General features: G+C 35.1%; 1 protein-coding gene across 8 annotated transcripts in view; it reads right to left on the bottom strand.

Annotated features, from left to right (window-relative positions):
* CPEB3 (cytoplasmic polyadenylation element binding protein 3) overlaps nt 1-21,073 on the bottom strand; it is an 80,926-nt gene that overhangs the window by 39,621 nt on the left and 20,232 nt on the right. For 5 of the 8 annotated variants that reach the window (XM_015632562.2, XM_015632565.2, XM_019007192.1 and 2 more), the window contains exons 3-4: nt 12,616-12,775; nt 1,668-1,724 (exon numbers count right to left, since the gene is read on the bottom strand). In XM_015632562.2, coding sequence (XP_015488048.1) covers nt 1,668-1,724; nt 12,616-12,775 — 217 coding nt within the window. The remainder of the gene's footprint in view (nt 1-1,667; nt 1,725-12,615; nt 12,776-21,073) is intronic. The other 3 variants (XM_033515844.1, XM_033515845.1, XM_033515846.1) reach the window with 2 other exon arrangements.

Genomic DNA, 21,073 nt, shown 5'->3' with positions numbered 1-21,073 from the left:
AGTCTTTAAACAGTTAATATTTGAATAAACCCATAATATTTTAAATAGTGCAAATGCATAAATACATATAGTTTTGGTCCCTCAGTTAGCTATGCTGATATTTTAACCATGTACCAGGAAAACAGCTACAAAATGTGTTTGTTTTTTTATAAACTATTAGAGTATATAGCTGCTGTAAAAATGTCAAAGAAATTAGACAGGTAAAAAGTTTTTTTTCATTATTTTCATGAAAAAGAAATCAGAATAAAACACATCATTCATTTAAGATAAAAGCAAGTTGTCCCAAAATAGTATAACTTTTTGTATCAGTTTTTCATTCCCATCTTTCAAAAATCTTTAGACTTTAAAAGAAATACTACTGTATATTTCATCATAACTGTCAATTTTTAAAGGTTATTCAAAATTCAGTCATAGTATCCCATCTTCATAAATATATTTCTATTGCAGTTAGCTTGTTGAAATGCACACTTTAGAACAACAAATAGATTCTGAGACCAGAATTCATGTCAAACACCTGACAACTGTGCTGTGGAGACCTTATTTACACAGAGAGGAATGAATAGCTTTCTCTTTTAATAAAGTCTTTAATTAAACAAAGCACTTCTCCTAGTGAATTAACTGATTTCTCATAATTTCAGGTGCCATAAGAAAATGGGGTTTATATGCTACCTGTGACAACAAAAACTCCCCAAAATATCACCTCACCATTAACAGTGTAAAACTAAGAAGAACACAAGCAAAGTCTTACAGGTTTCAAAAGCTTCCCTTTAAAGCCAAATGTTGAACACCTTGCAGCTTGTCTATTAAAATTTTTTGGTAATTCACATCTATAAATAATTCTTTGTTTAGTACTACACAAAAAAACCCTGGCAGTTTTCAGCTATACACAGTCTAACTTATACAGACAGCTCAAAGGCAAATAATTTTAGAGAAGTTTGTAAATAAGCCTAAAATGTCTAATACAACATTGTAAACAAAAATGGACATTTCAAAACAGCATTTCTCAGGATTAGACAGACAAACACTCTGCTTTGATTTGCATAGTTCAGTTCAGCATTATGCTGGTGCTGCCTGACACCCTGGCCCCCACCCTCCCCACACAGGAACTGTCTTCCAGATCCATTCTGCCAGGTTTTTTGAGTCTGTATGTTCATGACTGGACTTCTAATTTTACTTTTATTTCCTCACACAAAAAAAGCAATAATCTCCCAGTGAAGTGCAGTTTTCCCTCATTATTTAGATGTCTAAACATTCTCCCAATTCCTGTCTACATAATGGAAACCAACAAAGCCGTCAGTCCATGTAATTGTATGCAAAACTTGTAACAGCTCATCCCAACAGGAAGAAATATGTCTGGAGAGATACCAGAAATTAAAGTTACAGCTTTAACACACATACACACCCACAAAAGAAGGAACAAGAGAGACTGTTCTGTAATATTTTCCACAGCAGGCATTATGAAGCTTCCAGTGAAACACAAAGCCTTTACAAAGCTAATATAAAGAATCAGAGGTGATTGATTTATGAAAAACATTTTCAGAGAATGAATATGAACTTCTGTGCAAACATTACACATATTTATGTCTGACTGTGCAGCTACACACACAATAGATGTAAGAAATAAAATTCAACATGACAATATAAATCACTAGACATTAACTACTTACTATTAAGAGCCATAATATTGTCTGTTCCTGGATGATGGAAATTTATTCCCATACGCCCTGCAATGTAAGCAAAAGCTATTTTTAATGTTTTTATTTCAAAACTGAATAAATTCATTAATATGAAGAATTTCTAAGGGAATATGAACAGTCAGGGCAGTTGAATCTTCCACCTATTGAAGACAACTTGCCAAGAATACACATTTAAAATATTTAATACCACAGTACATCCAGTACTGTATTATGTACTTAAAATATTGAAAATCACAAAATAAACAACAAAACAATTATTTTAATACATTCCCTTACTTTGCACTAAGAAAGCATTATGCTTACCCTTTCAAAACAAGGCCTCAAGTTCAACTTTGCTGCAGTTATGCCATTTATAGTTTGCTTCCAACAGCGAGTACAGCATTACAAAACTTAATTTAATTAGTAAAAATAAATCACTCTTTTTCATACTACATGCAGCACCAGAAGCTTTCAAGTTAACAGATAGCTGGAGAGAGAGTTCTTACTCTGGTTTTGCCTTCTTCCCTAAGAATCTCCCATCACCTACCATTTGAGATCAGACACTGGGTTGGAAGGAATATTGTTCTCAAGCAGTACATTCATATGTACTTTGAAAAACAGATATTCTTAACCTAAAGGGGACTTAGTCCAGAGAAACATACTTACTGTTAAAGCAAGAAATGAGGCAACAGCAGCATTGCTGTTCAGATTAGCTTTGGATACTTTTTAACTGAGTTGAAGTATTAAACCTTACCCTGAAAACACTTTGTCATAGGACTTTTTTAAATTAAAGCACCCAAGAAAATCTGCAAGCTGTAATTTGTATTAGTCCTTACTTAGAAAAAGATATAAAAGGATAATTATAGCCATGTAAAAATTTATTTCAATTAAGTAACGTAAGTACATTTATGTATATAATATAATTTCATATTATATTATATAAGATGAAGCCATTTCATAGGCTTTTCCTATCTCTACATCTGTGTCTAAGGTTGGGAGCTAAGGAAGAGGTTACTTTACATTTCCTCACTACATGGACACTCAAATATGGGAGCTCAGGATCCACTCACTACACTGAAAAACCAATACAATGGTTATTTTCCTGCACTTCTGCAAACCCAATTTTCAACAAACGAACTCTAGGAAAGCAGAACTTAAGCCAATCCTCTCCAACATTTTTAACTCCTATTGATAATTAAAGCCTTCTATTTCCAGTCACCAAAACTGCTGTGGTGTAATGAACACTCTGAACAGATGCAGCATGAAGTTTCAATACACTTCTGAAACTAAGTCATAAGGAGGTTAAGAAAAGTAAATAAATTTTTTCTTCACATTGAAATTTTCTCCTTTTAGAAAAGAATGTCACCACAATAAGGCTGTGAAGAAAAGAGTACCTCCAGAAAGAAGTGGGGACAGAAGGTAAACAGAATTTCCATTTTTACTTTCCAACTCCTTGAGCAAATCTTCTTGAAGAGATGATTTCCATTAACCACTTCACATTTCCTAATTAGACATAATACTCCTATACATATTTTCACATTAATCTGGCACTGCAGAAACATTAAAGCTTGCTATTATTACATTTAGTATAACCTTTGCTAAAATACTTCAGACATCTCTCCAGATGGACATTAATTCCCTTTTCCTGAACAGTGTATTAATGAGTGTGAGGTTATAGGTATTACTTGTAAAGAGAAAAGGTGTCTGTACTAATTTGTACTTTAAAATTAATACTTGGAATAGAAGGGGAAAAAAGAAGGAAACTACTATAAAAAATAGAGTAAAATTTGAATGCATAATGCTTGGATGGGTCCTTCTCTTTTCCTCTGCTGAAGCTGAAATTCTGCTGTTTGACCAGCTTCAGAAATAGAATCCTATCTGTGACATCTGGGTTTGGTTTTTTTTCCTCCCTCCAGGCTGTCACTGGACCAGGTGCTGCTTGTGTGACATTTTGTCACCTGCCCTTGGCCTGCTATTTTTAAACAGTTCTTGTCAGCTATCTTTTAAGAGGAGTAGAAAATACAGAGCAGCACAAGCAGAAGGACATGTTCTCCCACTGAGCTAAGCCAGTGTGCAAGATAATTCTGTACATCTTCAGAGGCTCCTTGTGTAACTCTATAGAAACAGATTAATGGAATCCTTTCAAAGCACACCTGTATTGAAAGCATTCAAAAGAGACTAGCAATATACCAATCATAAGACAACAAATTAATTATGAACAATTATATAGTCATTCATATAGGTTATAATGTTTTAATTTTTTTTGCTTGAAGCAAATTATTCGATTAAAAAAAGAGGCCATCTGCAGATTAGAAAACTGCATAATTATCTAAGGAACAACAGAAGAGCACAGAAAGGAAATTATAATTTTTTAATTTAAAGGTGAAATGTAGAACTGTGAAATGTAATTAGGAATATGTACCTTCAAAGACCTATTTAGGTCACATAAATGACTACTGGAAAGCAATCAATTTTAGGAAAAACACATGCATGTTACCTGAATATTTACGAAATCTATATAAGCACATATTTCTAATGATAGTTATAAAACAAAACCTCTAGATAAAGGGTTTGCTTTTTAAGAATATTAAGCACACTAAACAGAAATGTAGAGAAGTTAAGAACACAGAAGTTATGGATTTCAGCAGTTCAGTGAAATCATAAATAGGAACCCTTCCAGTAACAACATCTCCACTACTTGTATTCAGTGTACATCTGCCATTTTCAGTCTGCCTGTCTTGGTTTCACAACTATTTACTGAGGATATTTTCAATTATGTCCTTTTATAACATACACTTAGAGTACTGCAGTTAGGCTACAACAATAATCACTCCTTTATGTCTTTTCAATTCCTAGTTTAGAAAGAAAAAAATCTAGTTGTAAACTTCTTGCTCTTGAAATACTTCAGAGCATAAATGAAGGCTTGACTCTTGTATAGCCTAGGCTGTACTGCTGCTTATCTTACATTGTTAAATTTCTTAAATTATCTCTCCTAAGAACATTTGGAGAGACTTTTCTGGCTGGACCGCTGGGATGCTCTGCTGCATGTGCAGTATCATACTTGTCATGGCTGAGAGCCCAATTCCTCTTTAGAGCACACCAAGTCTGTGCATCTTCTCTTCTGTATTATACTGGAAATGAGATGATAAATGGAATTTAACTTGTTATTTGTAAAGGAGAGTAATGAACTTGAATGAATTCTGAAATCTTTCTAACAACTTAAGGAAGTATACCTTTCCCACATATATCATTGATTCTTTTGCAAATAAACTTTTTTTATTGTCTAGATAATTTTGAGTTACATGAGCAGCTTTGAGAAATAATGCTGCAACAGAAATAGTAAACATGAGTATAAGCCACAGTTTTACCACTACTGCATTTCTTCCTTTATTCATTTACCCTTCCAAAGTGCTTTATGGTTTTTTGAACTTGTGTAATCCTCATCAGTACCTGGATATGAGCACTCACATAGTGAAGGACCTTTAAGTCCTTTACAATTACCTATTCCAACCTTTTTTATGTTACAATCAACATTCCAATAAACAATGTTCATTGCTTCTATATGATTAAAACTTCTTGCACTATTATACCTCACAATTTGCACCAAGATTGACCACTTATACCAATTCAGCAATCAGTATTTGGCATAAGATTTGCTAGAAAATAGCAAAGTTAGTCTTCTTTTGACCTGTCCTGAACCTTCTGGGAATGCAAACTTCCTTGGAATGAGAACTTCCTCTCACATAATTCTTAAGATCACTGTTGATATCAATTACAATTTATGACTACATAATGACCGTGGCAAGGTCAAATGAAACTGGCAACAGGCCTAGGTCTGCTCTATTTCTTTAGTAATAATACCTCCTTTATCAGTCTTACCTTTTCTACGATTTCCAAGTTAGTACCAATAAAAAACATTAGAAACCAGCAAAACTTATTTGGATAAACACGTAGTGAGTGGGGTAAGGTAAAGTTTAGACACAGAAGAGTGCAAAAACCAAAGCAAGACCAGAATATTACCCCAAACATGTGAAAGAAGATTATTCATCTGACTCATGTGTATTCAGGAGCCCAGTGTACAGCACAACCTATGACTCCACAAAGCCTCCTTCATCTCCCCATACCCCCAGCTCAGCCCTGAGTGTGTGCTCCAGGATTCACAAATGGCCACAAAGCATGAAGCAAGTGTGCATATACAAGAATTTCAATAATCTTTACCTGAGAAGATAGACCTTAGACCATTCTCTCTACTTTTCCCCAAAATTACAGGCATGTGAAACTATGCTACATTAACTCAACATACATGCCCAAGACAATTTCAACACCAAGAATGTTGTAAGAAAGGGTCCACATAAAAAAAATATCAAAATAAGATGTAGCTCTCTGAAGAAGTTTATTGACTTTTTTCTCCCCCCTCATTTTTTATGTATATTTGCCATTTGTTCACACCCATAATTTAAACACCCACACTTACAGATCTTTAAAAATATTAAAATACTGAGCAGAACAAAAGTACAATTGTTTGCCAGAAGGGAAACATGAAGAACTATTACTGTGTTCACATGTATATACTTTAACTGCACAAAAACATATTGTGGCTATGTGAAGAAAAGTGTATAATTATCAGCTATGAATATCAGTAATAAAACTTCTTCCTATCACTGACTAAGCACATATATCCTATCAGTACAGAAAGCAACCTATAAAATAAAACAGCATATACATTACAGTTAAATGTAGACTTTATAAGTAAATTACATTGCTCCAATAAAACACGGAAGTCTTGCATATATTTAAGTAGTGCAAACATTTTTAGCTTGAAAACAGCTATATTTTCAAGATAATAGTACTTTGAAAGCAAGACTTGAACTTAAAGTTAAATTTGGCTTTACTTGTAAGTGGTAGACAAGTATTTGTACACATATGCTCGTTCTACATGAAGTTCTAGAAATGTATTCAAAAGAGTGACATTGGTATTTTTCATTACATGTTTGGGGGGACTAAAATAAAACAGTATCAAAGCAGACTTTTCCAACAGCAATCTATACTAAAATATGCAAAACCCTCAAAACAGTAGCAAAGTGATAAAGAAAAAAAGCAAAACAGCTTTAGGTCTTTGTGAGGTCAGTCTTCAATAGCACAATGAAAAAAAGGGAAATAAAGAGAAGGAAGATTTGCTATCTCTATAACCACTTCTTAAACTAACCAAAGCAAACAAAAAAACCCCACCACTCCTGACCAAACAGATTCAGCAGGTCAAAGACAAGGACATGCTGGTTGCCAGCAGCAAATTAGGAAGTATGATCATACTACAGGATCGTTCCAAAAGGCATTTATTTAATTTAAGTAAAATGAACCATTTAATGACCATATTCTGTCCTGAAAAAAAATATTACAGATTTTCTTAAATAAGCAGAGTTTAAAATGGAAAGGCAGCATACTCTCCTCCAAAAGGATTAGCATGAGGGGCCAAATTTAAACACAAATACACATGCAAACACATCTGTCTGCTCACTCTGTTTTCCATGAGCATTTACAGAAAGGGGTCTGACAAGCATTGAGATTTTGGGAAATGCTGGTACACTGCACTTTTTTCTAATGAAAATGTTACAAAAAGCTCCAACAGTGTAGCACCATTTCTAGGACTGAGATGACAACATTTGTTCTATTTGCATGACCTTTGTGTTCAGCTGCTGACTGCAAACACAAATATGATACATTCACCTTCACTTTTCTTAGGTCATGTGGTAAACTTAGTGCTTTGCTTACAAAAAGCTTAGGAACACTTACAGCTGAACAAAACCAGGTGGCAGGTACTGAAATTAATGCAAATCGGAGTGGAAACTTTGCAAAGGTCCATTCTGTGTTTATTACAACAGTCTTAAGTTGCATGTAATCTTCAAACACTTGGCTGTCAAAAATGTGGTTAATTTAAATGTAAACAAGAAATATTAAATTTTACTTAGTTTTCATATGACCTGATAGTCTTTAAAAAAGTTATGAAGCAGTAACCCAGTAACTTCAGTTTTGTATTTCACAAATAAATAGGTGACACTAAGTACTGAAAATCAAGATAAAGTTTCTCCACAGATGCTATTTCTGCCTCTGAACTGTTGTACATTTATAGTCAACATCTTGATCTCTACTTAAATATTATGACATAATCAACACATGCTTTATGTATATTTCTACAGAATGATATCCATTAAAATTAGGTATAATAAAGCTTACTCTTGAAATTTCCCTGCACATATGTTGTCTTCAATTATTTATATTTGAAGTTGTGTCACACTGATACATTAAAAAACAACCAGAATTTTTGTTAGGTGGGGATTTGTAAATTGCAAAGTTTGTTTCTGTTCTGTTTAGAATAAAAACCAACTATTACTGTTATCCAGTGTAATAGTAAATTTTAAATAAATACTTTGAAGGACATGATTTCTCTCCTCAATCTTATACTTAGTTTCACGACCTGTCAGTAGCACATGTGCACAGCATATGATCTAACACAGCTGAAATATTTTATTTAATTATTTAAAAATAGAACAAAGGCAGCTGCTAGTTACTACTGATCAAAATATTTTTTATAGATCAGAATGCCTCTGTTTGTGTTGTAATGCAATAGTTTGACACGGATAAACATATTGCAACAGTGACATATTACACCATGGACAGGAGACACTTTTATGTAGAAAAGAAATGTTCTGGTCAGCGATAAGCGGCATCTACCCATAGCCATTCTGATAATTCACTTTTGCCCTACACCTTTAGGTCAAAGCAGAATGTAAATAAAAAAGGTTATAAAATACTGCAAATACAACCTTTCCTTTTTAAAGCAAAACTGTCCCTCATATTTTTTAGTGTGTAATACATTTTATTGGCTACTCAGAAAATAAATAAGACTGTTGAGGAAAAACATCTTAGGAGATAGTACACATTTTTGTCAGAGGCCTCTCTATGACTGACATGGGGAACAGGCAGATACCCTGGGTCATACACTGTAATTTGTCATTAACCAAGCTTAAAAATTCCTTTACTCAATTTTTTTCCCTTTTTCCCTCCTTTTGAAAGAAAAAAAGTGTTTACGAGTATCGACTGAAAGGAAAGAAAAACGTTGAAGCTAGTCTTGATGGTAGAGAAATCAGGTAGGTAAGTCTGCCAAAGTGTTGGGACAAATGAAAAAGAGAATTCCTTTTCCATTAATTTACACTCCTTAAATCTCAAAGCATGAAGATGGCAAATGATTTGTAAAGTTACACAGTTCCCAGACTATGAGGACAGAAAGACAGGAACATACAGAAGGGTTCCCCTATCTAGCAGAAAAAGCTGAGAAAAAGAAATCAGTTTTAGAAACAAAACAAGAGCCAACACGGAGCACTTTCTCCCAAGACTAGGCTCATGATAAAATGAAACTTAGATGGCTATGTTGACAATTTAGGTCCAGAAACCTCAGATCTAAATTTCAAATCTCTTTTACAGCAAGAAACGCACAAAAAGAACTGAGTGACCCTGGCTCTCCTCACATTTGCCAGCCTGCCAATCAGACTGGCTTAACGTAAGTAACTCAGCATTGCAAGAGTGAGGATCAGATAATTTCTGTTGCACTAACAATCTGTCAGACTTGCTCTGCTCCACACTTGAAAGCAATAAAAAAGTCCCTCCCCCAGAAATATCACTTAATCACATGCCCTCTCAAGGCCAAGTGGATCACACTTTAAAAGAAGCAATCTGCTTTGGTGACCTTGAAATAAACTCAATTCCATAGCCTACAGGACAAAGCCTGACCACAGCTCAGACTGAGAGAAAGGTATGAAGCTTGAACTAGTACAAACAAGAGGATAGACTCTCTCACCTCGGGCCTCTCCACTACCTCCTCTAAACCAAACAGAGCATAAGGAACTCTGACCCCAAAACAAGAACAAAATATCCAAGAAGCATTTCAATTTGGTCTTCCCATCAGAATCTTTCATGGTTAAACCTCCCACACACAATCTAATCGGGAACTTGTTTCATACCTAAGAGATTTTTTTTTTGTTCCAGGTATCTGCTGGGACATGAAGGACACATATAGCAAGAAGGATGATGTTCCAAGCAAAGTTTCAAACTTCAGATAAACTGCTTGCAATGTTTTACTCATGAACACATATACAGACAGTACTTCTAAAAATAAGTATTTGCTGGCAGCAGCAGGTTGAAATGATCGAGAAACAGCTCCACTGGCTATGCAACATTGGAGGCTCCAAGAAACATACAGTTTTTCTAGAATCAAGTCCTCCTGTATTTTCAAAATCAGAGCATTTTGGTACTCACCCTTTTCACTTAAAAATTTGGGTAATAAATGTATGGCAAACTGACCTGTAAGCACTGCTAGCTGTGATCGTTTGATTGATTGTTTGAGAAAAAAGGGCTCATTTACCAAAAGAAGAACAATTTTAAAGTTATTTGAAAGCCATCTCATTGCTTTTATTTTAAATTATAATTTTTGTGGCTGCTTTATGAGAGGACAATCACATGCAAGAGGAAGTAAAGATTTAAAGGGAATAAACAGTTTAATATGAAAGACAGAGGTGGTAAAATGAAGAGGAACTAACTCAGAGAGTTGGTTAAGTTAATAATATTCCAGAAATTTCACACAGGAGGCACTCACATGGGTTTCTCTACAAGGAATTGAAAAAATTAAGCTGAAGTACATAACCAATATGCTCAAAAAGCTTCCAGGTGAAAATAAATGAAAATTTGGCAATGACTTAAAAGCAAGCCAAAGCAAGCAGAATTGATCACTTACTTTCTGAATGTAGTAACAGACTAAAATGTCCTGCTACCTTAACGGGGAGAGTCAGAGGAGAGCGGATAAAATAAGAAAAAGCAAGTGAGCTTAGAAGACAACAAAGTGAAATGTGAGGAAGGTGTGGAAAAGGACAGCAGCAAAAACCTTCTGGACCTTTGTACAGAAAAAGAAGTGGGATGCACAGGAAAACAAAAAAGACCAATTTTCACAGAAAAAGAAACAGCAAAAATGCAGCAATAAATCTGATTTGAGGATTGAATCAGTTTTTGTGGAAGAATGGTTTTCAGGAAAAGGATTCAGCTAAGACAGTAACACAGATCTGTTTAGCACAGAGGAAGGCAACACCTCTTGCAAGGGAGAATGAATGTGTCCCGAAAGAGCCGTTCCTACAAATATTCCCAGTCATGCTGCAGTGTGAAAACAGGAACAGGGAAAGTGCACATGAGGCCAGGGCAAGGCTGGGGGCTGGAAAAGTCAGCCCTGTACTTAGATGGAGAAGAAAGAAACACAGCAAAAGCAGCTGTATGATTGGGAAAAAAAACCCCATCAACCAGGTAGGCAGAGACACAGGGAGGTAACTAACAGAAAAGCAGACTTCTCCAACAGCTGCTGACTGGAAGTGAGCTCACTGGCAAAGCAGGAAGGCCAAAACAGGCAAGAAACAACAAATGAGAAAATGAAATAGAGCATATCCAGTCTGTGACAGAAGCCTTTGTTAGAGCAAAAGTAAAGCAAATGGTCCCACTGTCAAATGGAAAAGATCAATTTAAACTTCATGTAATATCCAATTTTAACTATTAATATCTGATCCCATTTCTAACTCCATCTTTTTCATTTTTTTCCACACAGATTCATATGGAAATTCATTCTAAAAAAATTAGTCTCTATTTTTATATGTAAGTAAATACTGAAAAAACCCATAAAGAGCATGGGAGTTTTAGCTAAATTACAGTGTATCTAACAGGACACAATAAATACTTAACTGTATTTTGTTTGAATCTTATGTAATGTTCTAATGCCAGCCAGAGGTTTATGATCAGAATAGACATGAGACTGTATTCCTTGCCATTTTAGATAGATGAATAATGGTTCAAGATATATGAAGGCTGTGGCACAGCAAATTTCAAGATAACAGTGGAAAGCACAGGTTAGCAGATGGATGGTACAGAAGCCAATTTGGTTGGGTTGTGAAAAAAGTCTGTACCCAAAAAGATGGCAAAAAAAGGCACAATACTTCTGACCAAGAAAAAATAATTTTACAAATGCAGAGGAGAGTAACTGAGGTAGTCATGACATCAAAAAATATGCATACAAGCATTAGCATAGAAAGTGCTACACACAAGTGAATTTCTTCTTTGCATTCTGACTTCTTAGTCTTTGGGAACAATAATTTCTTGCAATACTTCCTTGGTATATGGCTTACAACTATCTTCAGTCTTAAAAGTCAGCAAGAATGTGTACCTAATTTTAAACTTAACCAATGAAAGATAAAGACAAAGGAGGGTGCAGGTTGATCAGGAATTCAGTGAAATGCTGCCACACCTTTTACTATACTATCCGCCAAGTATTAGAAATGGTTTCATCTCTAATGCAACACCTGGTAGAACAAACACAGTTTAACAGCATAAATAATCAAAACTTTCCCAACACTTAACAATATGTAATCTCTTTTGGCTCCCTGTAACAATTTGAAATCCAAATTAAGATAAATTTATTTAAAGGAAACCTGAAGTAACTATAAAGAGTAACCTTGATACAGTGGTTGGTTTAGGACCAGTGTATCCTGGCTGATAATCCACACATAAGTGAAGTATAACCTTTGAAATCTTTGAAAAAGATGTTGAACTCAACAACTGGACTCCAGTTGCATGAAACATTTTTTGAAGTGACTGCAGGAAGAGATCTTGCTCTACAATTTACTGATACAAAATCCCACGTTTCAGATATGCCAGTCAGATAATACTATGACTGTACACTTAGAATAAATGGATACACATTTCATCTTCCTAGTAGAGAAGTTTATCTTAAGATGGGAAAACAGAAATTTCACATAACTGGAAACTCATTCATTAACAAAAAGTTTATAGAAATACTGAAAAGCTGATTTTTGTTTAAACACCAAGCAAGCATGGACATATGAATATTCCTAACCTGTAAAATGATTCCTCCACATTATATCAGCGAAACTCATTGGTGGGCCACTGGGAGGGTAGTGTTTACCTTTCAGAGGCTCATGATCAGTCCTTATCATATCCATTAAGGAATTTTCCAAAGAGTGCAAGTTAAAAGTGTCATAGGGCCTATTCCGGTCCTAGAAGAAAGAAAAAAAAAGATGAAAAGACAAGTTTTATTGAAAAACTTAATTTTCTAACATAGGTTCATTTCTTGTTATATAAATTCCAGCATCCAATTCTACATTTCTTCTTGACAGAACTTTTTATAAGAAAAAAAAAAATAATTTATAAATATGCCTACAGTTGTTTAAAATTATACCCTTCATTTTGCAACTGCTGTTTTCAGTAGTACAGCTATGCAAAGAGGCTTTCAAATATTTTTAAAAATATACATACAAGCAATAGCTAATTTTAAACATTATCACTTAAATAAGAACTTAGAAATAAAGAGGCATTAATGCTTATACTGGAATAATGAAATTGTTTCAGAGATTTTCGGTTTACAGTTTCATCATCTGTTTTCTGTCACTGTGCTACCTTAATATCAGAAGAGAAGCAAGCAATGCTCAAGACACCAGCAGGCACCTTTGTGCCAGAAAGTACCAATTAATTCTTCAAATGTCTAACATTAACCTGACTGGTTTAAATAAAATACACTAGGCACAAGAAAAAAATAAAAGGCAAGCTAGGATAACACTTCCACTGTAGGGCACTCAAAAACCTGAGCAAGGGCTGGTCTGTATTGTTTGTATTGAATTGTTTGAATCTTCCATTTCTAATTCACTGTAGTTCTGTTTCTGCTTTTGGTAAGTAAAAGGGAAAAAGAAAAGGAAAACAAAACCCAGAATCAGTCTTTAGCAGGCCTACTAGAACAATCAGTTTCAAAATTCAGGAACAGTTCCATAGAGGAAACAATCTACCAATGCCCATGTGTCCAGAGTACTGTAGACCATAAAGCAGGATAACAGAATGGCCCCTTGTAATTATCCTGTTGCTAAAAAAATGTTCTTCCTACTCTCATCACTATAATTAAAAAAAAGTGGGATGTTGTATACCATATTATGCTACAGTTGATAAAGAATGGTATAACATTCCACCCTGCAAACTGAAACCTTTGTTGTAATATGCACCCACAATTCCTGGAACAATGTTTTTCACATAGTGATACTAGAAGATATTTTTGCTTGAAAATCTAGTATTTAAAATCCTCTGAGAAAAAGCAGTATCCATAGAAAAGGTAATTAAATTCTGTCTTAATAAATATTATTTCTCTTGAACCATCTTGTTCTTAGGTTGTCTTTAAATAAAACTAAAGGAGAGAATGGAGTTCACTGGTTTAAATTAAGTTTTCTTTTAATATTCCTGTTCTGGAATTAAAATAAATACACATCACTAAAAGCTTGCTGTTACAGAAAACTCTGAAATACAGACAATCTTACTGTTAAAACTCTCATGTTCCCACAGTACCTACACCAAACTGAAGATCCAGCTTCCCTTATCCAATGTGCTAATGTTGTATATTCTAGAAGTGGACCACCATTATCTTCTATACACATTTCATCTATAGAGCATTTTTGGCAGTCAAACATAATGTTCAAAGAATAATACTTGATTTCTGTTAGAAGCTATGCTAAGTACTGAAGTTCAAATGAGCTCACTGATTTTCAATTCTCATCGCTGATGACTTTTGTCTTCTACAGTTGCTTAGAATTCCAACATTTGTATACTGTTTTTAAAAGAATAGTTGTTCACCTATTCAAGTAGATCAATACATTGGAACATAAAATAAAATGTATGTCCAGCAAATCCAAAGTAGATCCTAGGGTAAAAAATAACCCCAAATCAAACAAAAACATATAAAATGCTGAGGTTGGGTTTTTTTTTTTCCAAAAAGAAAACTTCATTTGGTTAAAACAACCTACTTCTTACTAATATGCCCTAGGAGAGAAGAGTTTGTTTTGTTCCATAATCACTTCCTTAAAATACAAAAATACAAGGCTAAATTGAAAAGAAAAAGCATTAACTTTGATTAAAACAAAAAATCCATTTAAGTGATATAGTAGTAAATTGATTAAACAGAATCCATATCATTCCTTCAAAGCAAGAATTTTGTTGTTTTTTTCTATTTGCGTCTTTTAGATAAGTGAAGAGGTCAGATGCTTCAATACCCAACTAACATTTTTGAAAAGAAAATATGAATGCAAAGATACAGCTTATATCCTAAATAGGAGTAAGGAAGTATTTTTCCATCAGATGTGTGCCCTGATCTCGTTCACTATACAGCCATAGCAGAGCTGAGCTGGCAAAACCAACACTGGCAGGCAAGCAAAAGAGCAGGACCACAATGGTAGTTTATTTGAGCCTCAAACATTCCTGAGATTACAGTCTTAGAGGTCAGAAGGCGTGAGTTCAGAAGAGGACACTGCCTACAAACTGAATTTAATTGCCTTTTATTAACATATGTATGTTATATTTTAACTATGCTACTACAGCAGCAAATCCCTGGGAGGTCCTGCTTTGTTTTGTAACCTGCCAAGGAGCTGTGTGCATGGACACAAGTGGAAAAAGGGAGAAAGAGATTTTAGAGTGGCAGCAAGGCTATTCAGGGCAGACTTGTTAGAATGCTGCATCCTCCTAACCTTTGAAGGGGCACACAAACCTGCAATATATTTTCAAGATTAAAACAGACCTACATTAGACACAGGAAGATCAATTTAATCAAAACCCTTTACCAGGCAATTATAACACTTCCCATTATAGCACTTGAGCAAGATAAGTCTAGAAAAAGAAATTTTGGATGCCACAGATTTTATGAGTATGTTGTGGCAGCGCATAACGCATGCTGACTACAAACTCTGTGGTGTGGGTGATAAAACACAAGCAAGGGCTAACATTCTAGCTCCTAAATAAAAGGGCTATTACCATTTTTCTCAGTAGCTTTCATTTCAGTAGTAACTCATTTGTACTCAGCAGATTCGAAAACTATTTTCTAAATTCAGCAATTTCTTCCAAGACAACTGGTGCTTCTGCACACACACACACAATTATGTTTCCTCATTTCTCAGCATGAACACGTTCTCCTCTGAGGTTCTCTTTTGTGAGCTGATACTGCTTCATCTCCTGGATTTGCCTTTTGCATTGTTTCCATAGGCCACCAAGCGATTGCCTAACAATCCTGACAACATAAACCGTTCATAAAGGTCCTTAGCAGCATATGAGAACTTTGCAAGAAAGTTCTGGGACTAGGATCATGAATTAAAATTAAAATTTATACAAAATACAGAGTGATAAAGCACAATAAATAACTTGGAAAGGAAGTTTAAAAATTCAGCAAGTCTGGAAGATTTGCTGGGATATCTTCACAAAGAAGACAAAGCTCCTAAGACCTACTTAGATAAATTGTATTATGGACAAAAGAGAAATCTCCAGCTACCAGGCACTGCCTTTGGCTACAGAATAATCATTAAGTCAGCAAAAGATTAAGTTCAGCCTGCCCATGCTGGATTTTACTGCTGCTGTGTGCAGACAGCAGCTCCTTCCTTGTTAGCTGCTGGTGTGTATGGCAGCATATTTCAGTTCTTAGAATTCTCCAGTCTTGAAAGAAAGAAACACAGTTAAGTAATAAGGGCTTTTAGAGAATAGATGGGTCCCAAAACTTTAAATCCCAGCTGTTCATGGCTGTTATCTATACATTCATCCATGCCATGGACTTCCTCAAAGTGGACGTGTTAAGCATAGTGAAAAATAACAAATGCATATCAGGATCGGATTTTGAAGGATCACAAGGTGAAACAGACCTTTTAGCTGGAGTTGGGTCTCAACTTTCTACCTCTAAACATCTTACTTGCAAGTCTGATAAAAAATGTTACATAATGCACTGTCAATAATATTTTAATAAAAAACAGATTTTTTAAAATAAAAAATCAAAACCAAATAGTAACTGCCAAAAATAACTGCAGAGTCAATACACTAAAATAAAATGAGAAAACACAACAATGTGCATTTTACCTGAATCTCACACTTTTGTGCATATGTATTATGCTAATCTTTAATTACATAACCACGATAGTTATTCAGACTCCAGTCTCCATCCAACACACATAATGAACAAGCTCTAGGAATGAGTCAAAACAGTGCTTTGAAGAGGACTGTTTATAGAGATAGGACAGAGGCCTGTGTCACTTACTCCAGGAGATGCCCAAGTTGTAATAAGTGCATCAGCAAATTCCAGGAAAGCAAAAGTAATCTTGAAAGTTATCTTATTTGTTAAATAAATATTACTTAGCAGTACCTGAAGTATTGACACATTTGTAACATTTGAAATAAAAATAACTTTTCCCCATTTTTTGTACTCCATAACGTGATAGGCTTTGTCCTGCCCCTTTCAGACTCACAGCAAGGGCATGTAAGGGCAGGGCATACCCAGCAGTACTTCAGGTCCCTCCCAGTAGATACACAAAATGTCTTTACTGCTGAGAGGGAAAGATAAAGAATGAGGAAAAAAATATATTACTGTATCACGGATGACAATGTCAAGATCAAATCTATAGCTAGGACAATAACAGGTGAGAAGTGGATCTTAATACAGCCTGATTTCCTCACTAACTCTCTCAGCTTGAACAGGTAGCCCAAAGCAAGTGGAACTAATGAACTAAAGGATGAAACGACTGACCTATCCCATGGCAGAGACAAGGAGAACATGCATCTTGCTCCAAAACCTGATGCTGTATCATTTTCTTCTGTCTCTGCAGAGGATTATGGCAGAAAAGACACTTGACCGTTAATTATTAGAGTACAGTTAAAAAGTGACAAGTTCTAAGACTACCCTAAGAATGCATGTCAGCAATCTAACACACAGTGCCCAAGTCCAGCTATCATCCATCAGAATCCTTAACCACGAAACACACAGTTGCATATGTTAAATCCTTGCTGGAATTGTTCTCTACATCTATAGCATAAAAAACATTCAGAGTTGAGAGATGCCCCTCATCTACATACTTTTTATTGTGCAAGCAACAAATCTTCAGGTATCTAGACACTCCCAAAGACCCATTTTCCTAGGTCAACATATTTCAGTTCACTGACTTCCTACTAAGCTTCCTACATTCTGAACACTATCTCAGTTTCAGTAATTTATTTCAGTGTTCTACATTTTCATGCTGCCCTAGATTTTTCAGTTTTCTGCACCAGTATGTGGCACAACACGACCCAACTCTGCTGAGCAACAAGATGGCTTCGACTCACTGAAATATGAACTGTTTCCAGAATACCACATCTCCAGTGAGGCTCACAGGAGTCATCAGAGCCTGCAACATTACATGTAATATTTTGATGAGAACAATGAGATCTAGGGAACAGCTAAAATTCTTATGGCTTAAACAACTTTCCTATCAATGCAAACTTCTCCACAGGGGTCACTGCTGTGTTTTTTCTGTGCCCAGCATAAACCTGGATTTGGCTAGACAGGATAGCTAAGCATTGCCAACAAAAGCTGAAGTCAATGGAAGCAGGGCTTTGAATAAATACAGGGTAGAGTGCCAGCACTGTTTCAAACAGGGCTCCCTCACTCTGTTCTAGCACCTGCAGCACAGGTTATTACTAAGAACACAAGGAAAACAAGTTTGTCTTGTTTCAGTATCTCAATTCAAAACAGCAAAACCAACAACTGCAGGAAAAAAAAAAGCATTCTGAAGTTTAGCTTGGGACATGCTCAACATGCCATGATTGTGCACATGAATGATCACATACAGCACGCTTTAAATGCTTGCTGGGCATTCCTTCACTTCTCGCAGCTTCAGCTGGGATGCAATCCCACTGCATTATCAGGGAAGCTAAAAAAAAGTCTTTCAAAATACAGGAAATCTGAGGAGTTCAGTGACATGGTAAAGTAAAATTATCACTGTACAAAAGAATAAAAAAATTGTAAATATCAAGTGTTACTTCCTTTGCAGCTTGGTGCTGGAATGCTGCCAATAATGACATGACTGACAACCCAAATTCACGCAGAACCAGAACAACAAGAAATTTCAGTAATTCTTCCTTATATTTGATTTAATGAAAAAAAATTAAATAAACCAAACCAAATAAGAAGACATAAAATGTAGGTAGGGTAAGTTTGTCTATGACCATAACAAGGCATAGCTACTCACAGTAAGTCTTAATGGAATTTTATTTGAATTCCATTTTCTTTTTTATCTTTCCAGTTAATTTTCGCTAGTAGTAAACTAAGGTGGATTTATTGTGTTCCTTTACTGGAACAAATTGGGGAATGTTTTCTTATATTATTGTTGCTCTTGGAACGTGCACAGAACACATCAACTTCTCATATATTTGTCTTTTCTCAGCATTACCAACTGTAGCACATTTTATTTTCATAGGTGTTCGGAAGTTCACTGGGAAAAAGGTGAATTTTTTAAAGCCTATTTAGAAGGCTTCTAAGAAAAATAAGGAAGTCTAATACACATATAAAACAATATCTAACTGTATAAAGATTGTGGAAACATTTCCATGTAATTTGAAAAATAACATTTCAAAACTCTAGTTAATATTTAGTCACCTTGTCTGTTATATAAACTTTCATAGTTAACATACAAGAACTAGGACTGAATCCAAAAGCCTTGAAAACTTGACCTACTCAAGCAATTTTTTCACAAAGAAAGGTGAAGTTGTATTCAAATTTTAACCCCTTATAAATACTGAGTTCTAAAACCTTTTAGTGAAATGTATGTAATTTTTATTTTCAGGTTAACTAAAAGCACAGAAATCGGAAGAGGTAAAATCAGCATTATACAGAATTACAAAAACTAATAAAAATTATATTATTTGGTTCAAATGACCCTTTACTTTGCAGTTGAGAATCCCTTTTTGCACACACCAAATACATGTTCAAAATATACATAAGAAAGTTCAGTCTTTATAGCTTAAGACTTGGCATCATATTCACTGAACAGACTAGCCCGTCAAGGTCCTGAATATTCAATATTTGCTTGTGAAGTGGGGGAAGAAAGTAATTTAATTTACCCTGCACTTTCCTAAACAGAGCTGGTAACTTAGTTATTCTTCCAATACATATATTTATAATATGTCAAGCATGTAATTTACATGATCAATAGTGTTATTTCTCCATTTAATGACAGTCAAGCACAGAGTCAAATGCTTCAATGGGGAACACCATCTTTTACCTTGCTACCATCTTTGCAAAAAGAAATATGATAATATAATACAATTAATACTTCTAGCATCATCTTTTGCCATGAAAACAATTGAAAAACACATTTTAAAAGCCCAAACAAAAACCCCATAAAAAAAAATTCAGAAGAATCAACAAAACATCTATTATTTTTACAGCCATTACACTACTGTAGGGAATGATCTGCAGACAGTACAACTGACTGAGCACTCAGTGACAGGATTTATGTTTAGTCATATTTTGTTCACTGTGATACTTTAGATAAAAATCTGCTCATCAGTCCTGCTGCTGAATGCATGTCAAAAAGCTGATGTATCCACTTTCTATTATAGTTACTGATTCCAGTAACAAACAGTTTTAACACTTGTAAAATATAGGATTAAAGTAGTTACACCCAAGATGACCATCAATTCACAAAAACAAGCAAGTGAAAAAAAAATAAAATGTCAGCAGTAGAATTTACAAGCCCATTCATTATACCCTTGAGCTATTAAAATGACATCATTTAACTGGTTCATTGGCCTGCTGTGCAAGAGTTCAGCACTGATAAGTTACCTTTGGGCTTCTACCACTCTGTTCAGTAGAACGTTGCCTGTGTCCTATAGCAAGGAAAAAGTAACATTGACCTCCTTGCCAGACGAATCAGCACAAGTGCAAACCTCAGATCACAAAATGAAAGCACTGCAGAGATGCAAAGGAGGAGGGAGTACTGGGGATGCTACAACATGAAAGGATCTGAATAATCCCACTTTGCAAGCTGGACCACAGAATGTAAAAGACAGAAGAGACGTTATATAAGGAAGCTATTGTCTCAAAGATTTACAGTCTGCCTCGTGGTATGATAGCATAATGAGACAAAATGGGAGATAGAAAAGAATACAAGTAATCACTGTCAAACACATGTCTGAGCACCATTGCCCAGTAGCTTCATTTACTATGGCCACCAAGCAAAGGAGTCTCAAGGATTTCTCTGAAACGGTGGTTTTGTCTACAGTTACTGATCATCATTGACAAGGAATATATTGGTAAGAGGAAAACAAAAAAGTGTCACTGAAATGTTTAAGCCTGATGACAAATAAAATATTGTCTCTCACCCTAACCCATTGTGCTTATAAGAAAAATGTGACTAACACGACATCTAACTGGCACATTCCATGTCATGCTCCTGTTCCATTTCTGCTGCGCTCAGAAAATAGTACCTCCTGACAAAAATCTTGTGTCAGAACTCCAGTAGCTATTTCAACAA

Source organism: Parus major, chromosome 6 (genome assembly GCF_001522545.3).
Source record: "Parus major isolate Abel chromosome 6, Parus_major1.1, whole genome shotgun sequence".
NCBI classification, from domain to species: domain Eukaryota; kingdom Metazoa; phylum Chordata; class Aves; order Passeriformes; family Paridae; genus Parus; species Parus major.
Note: the sequence above shows the minus strand (reverse complement) of the source record. Positions and strands in the feature narration are given on the sequence as shown.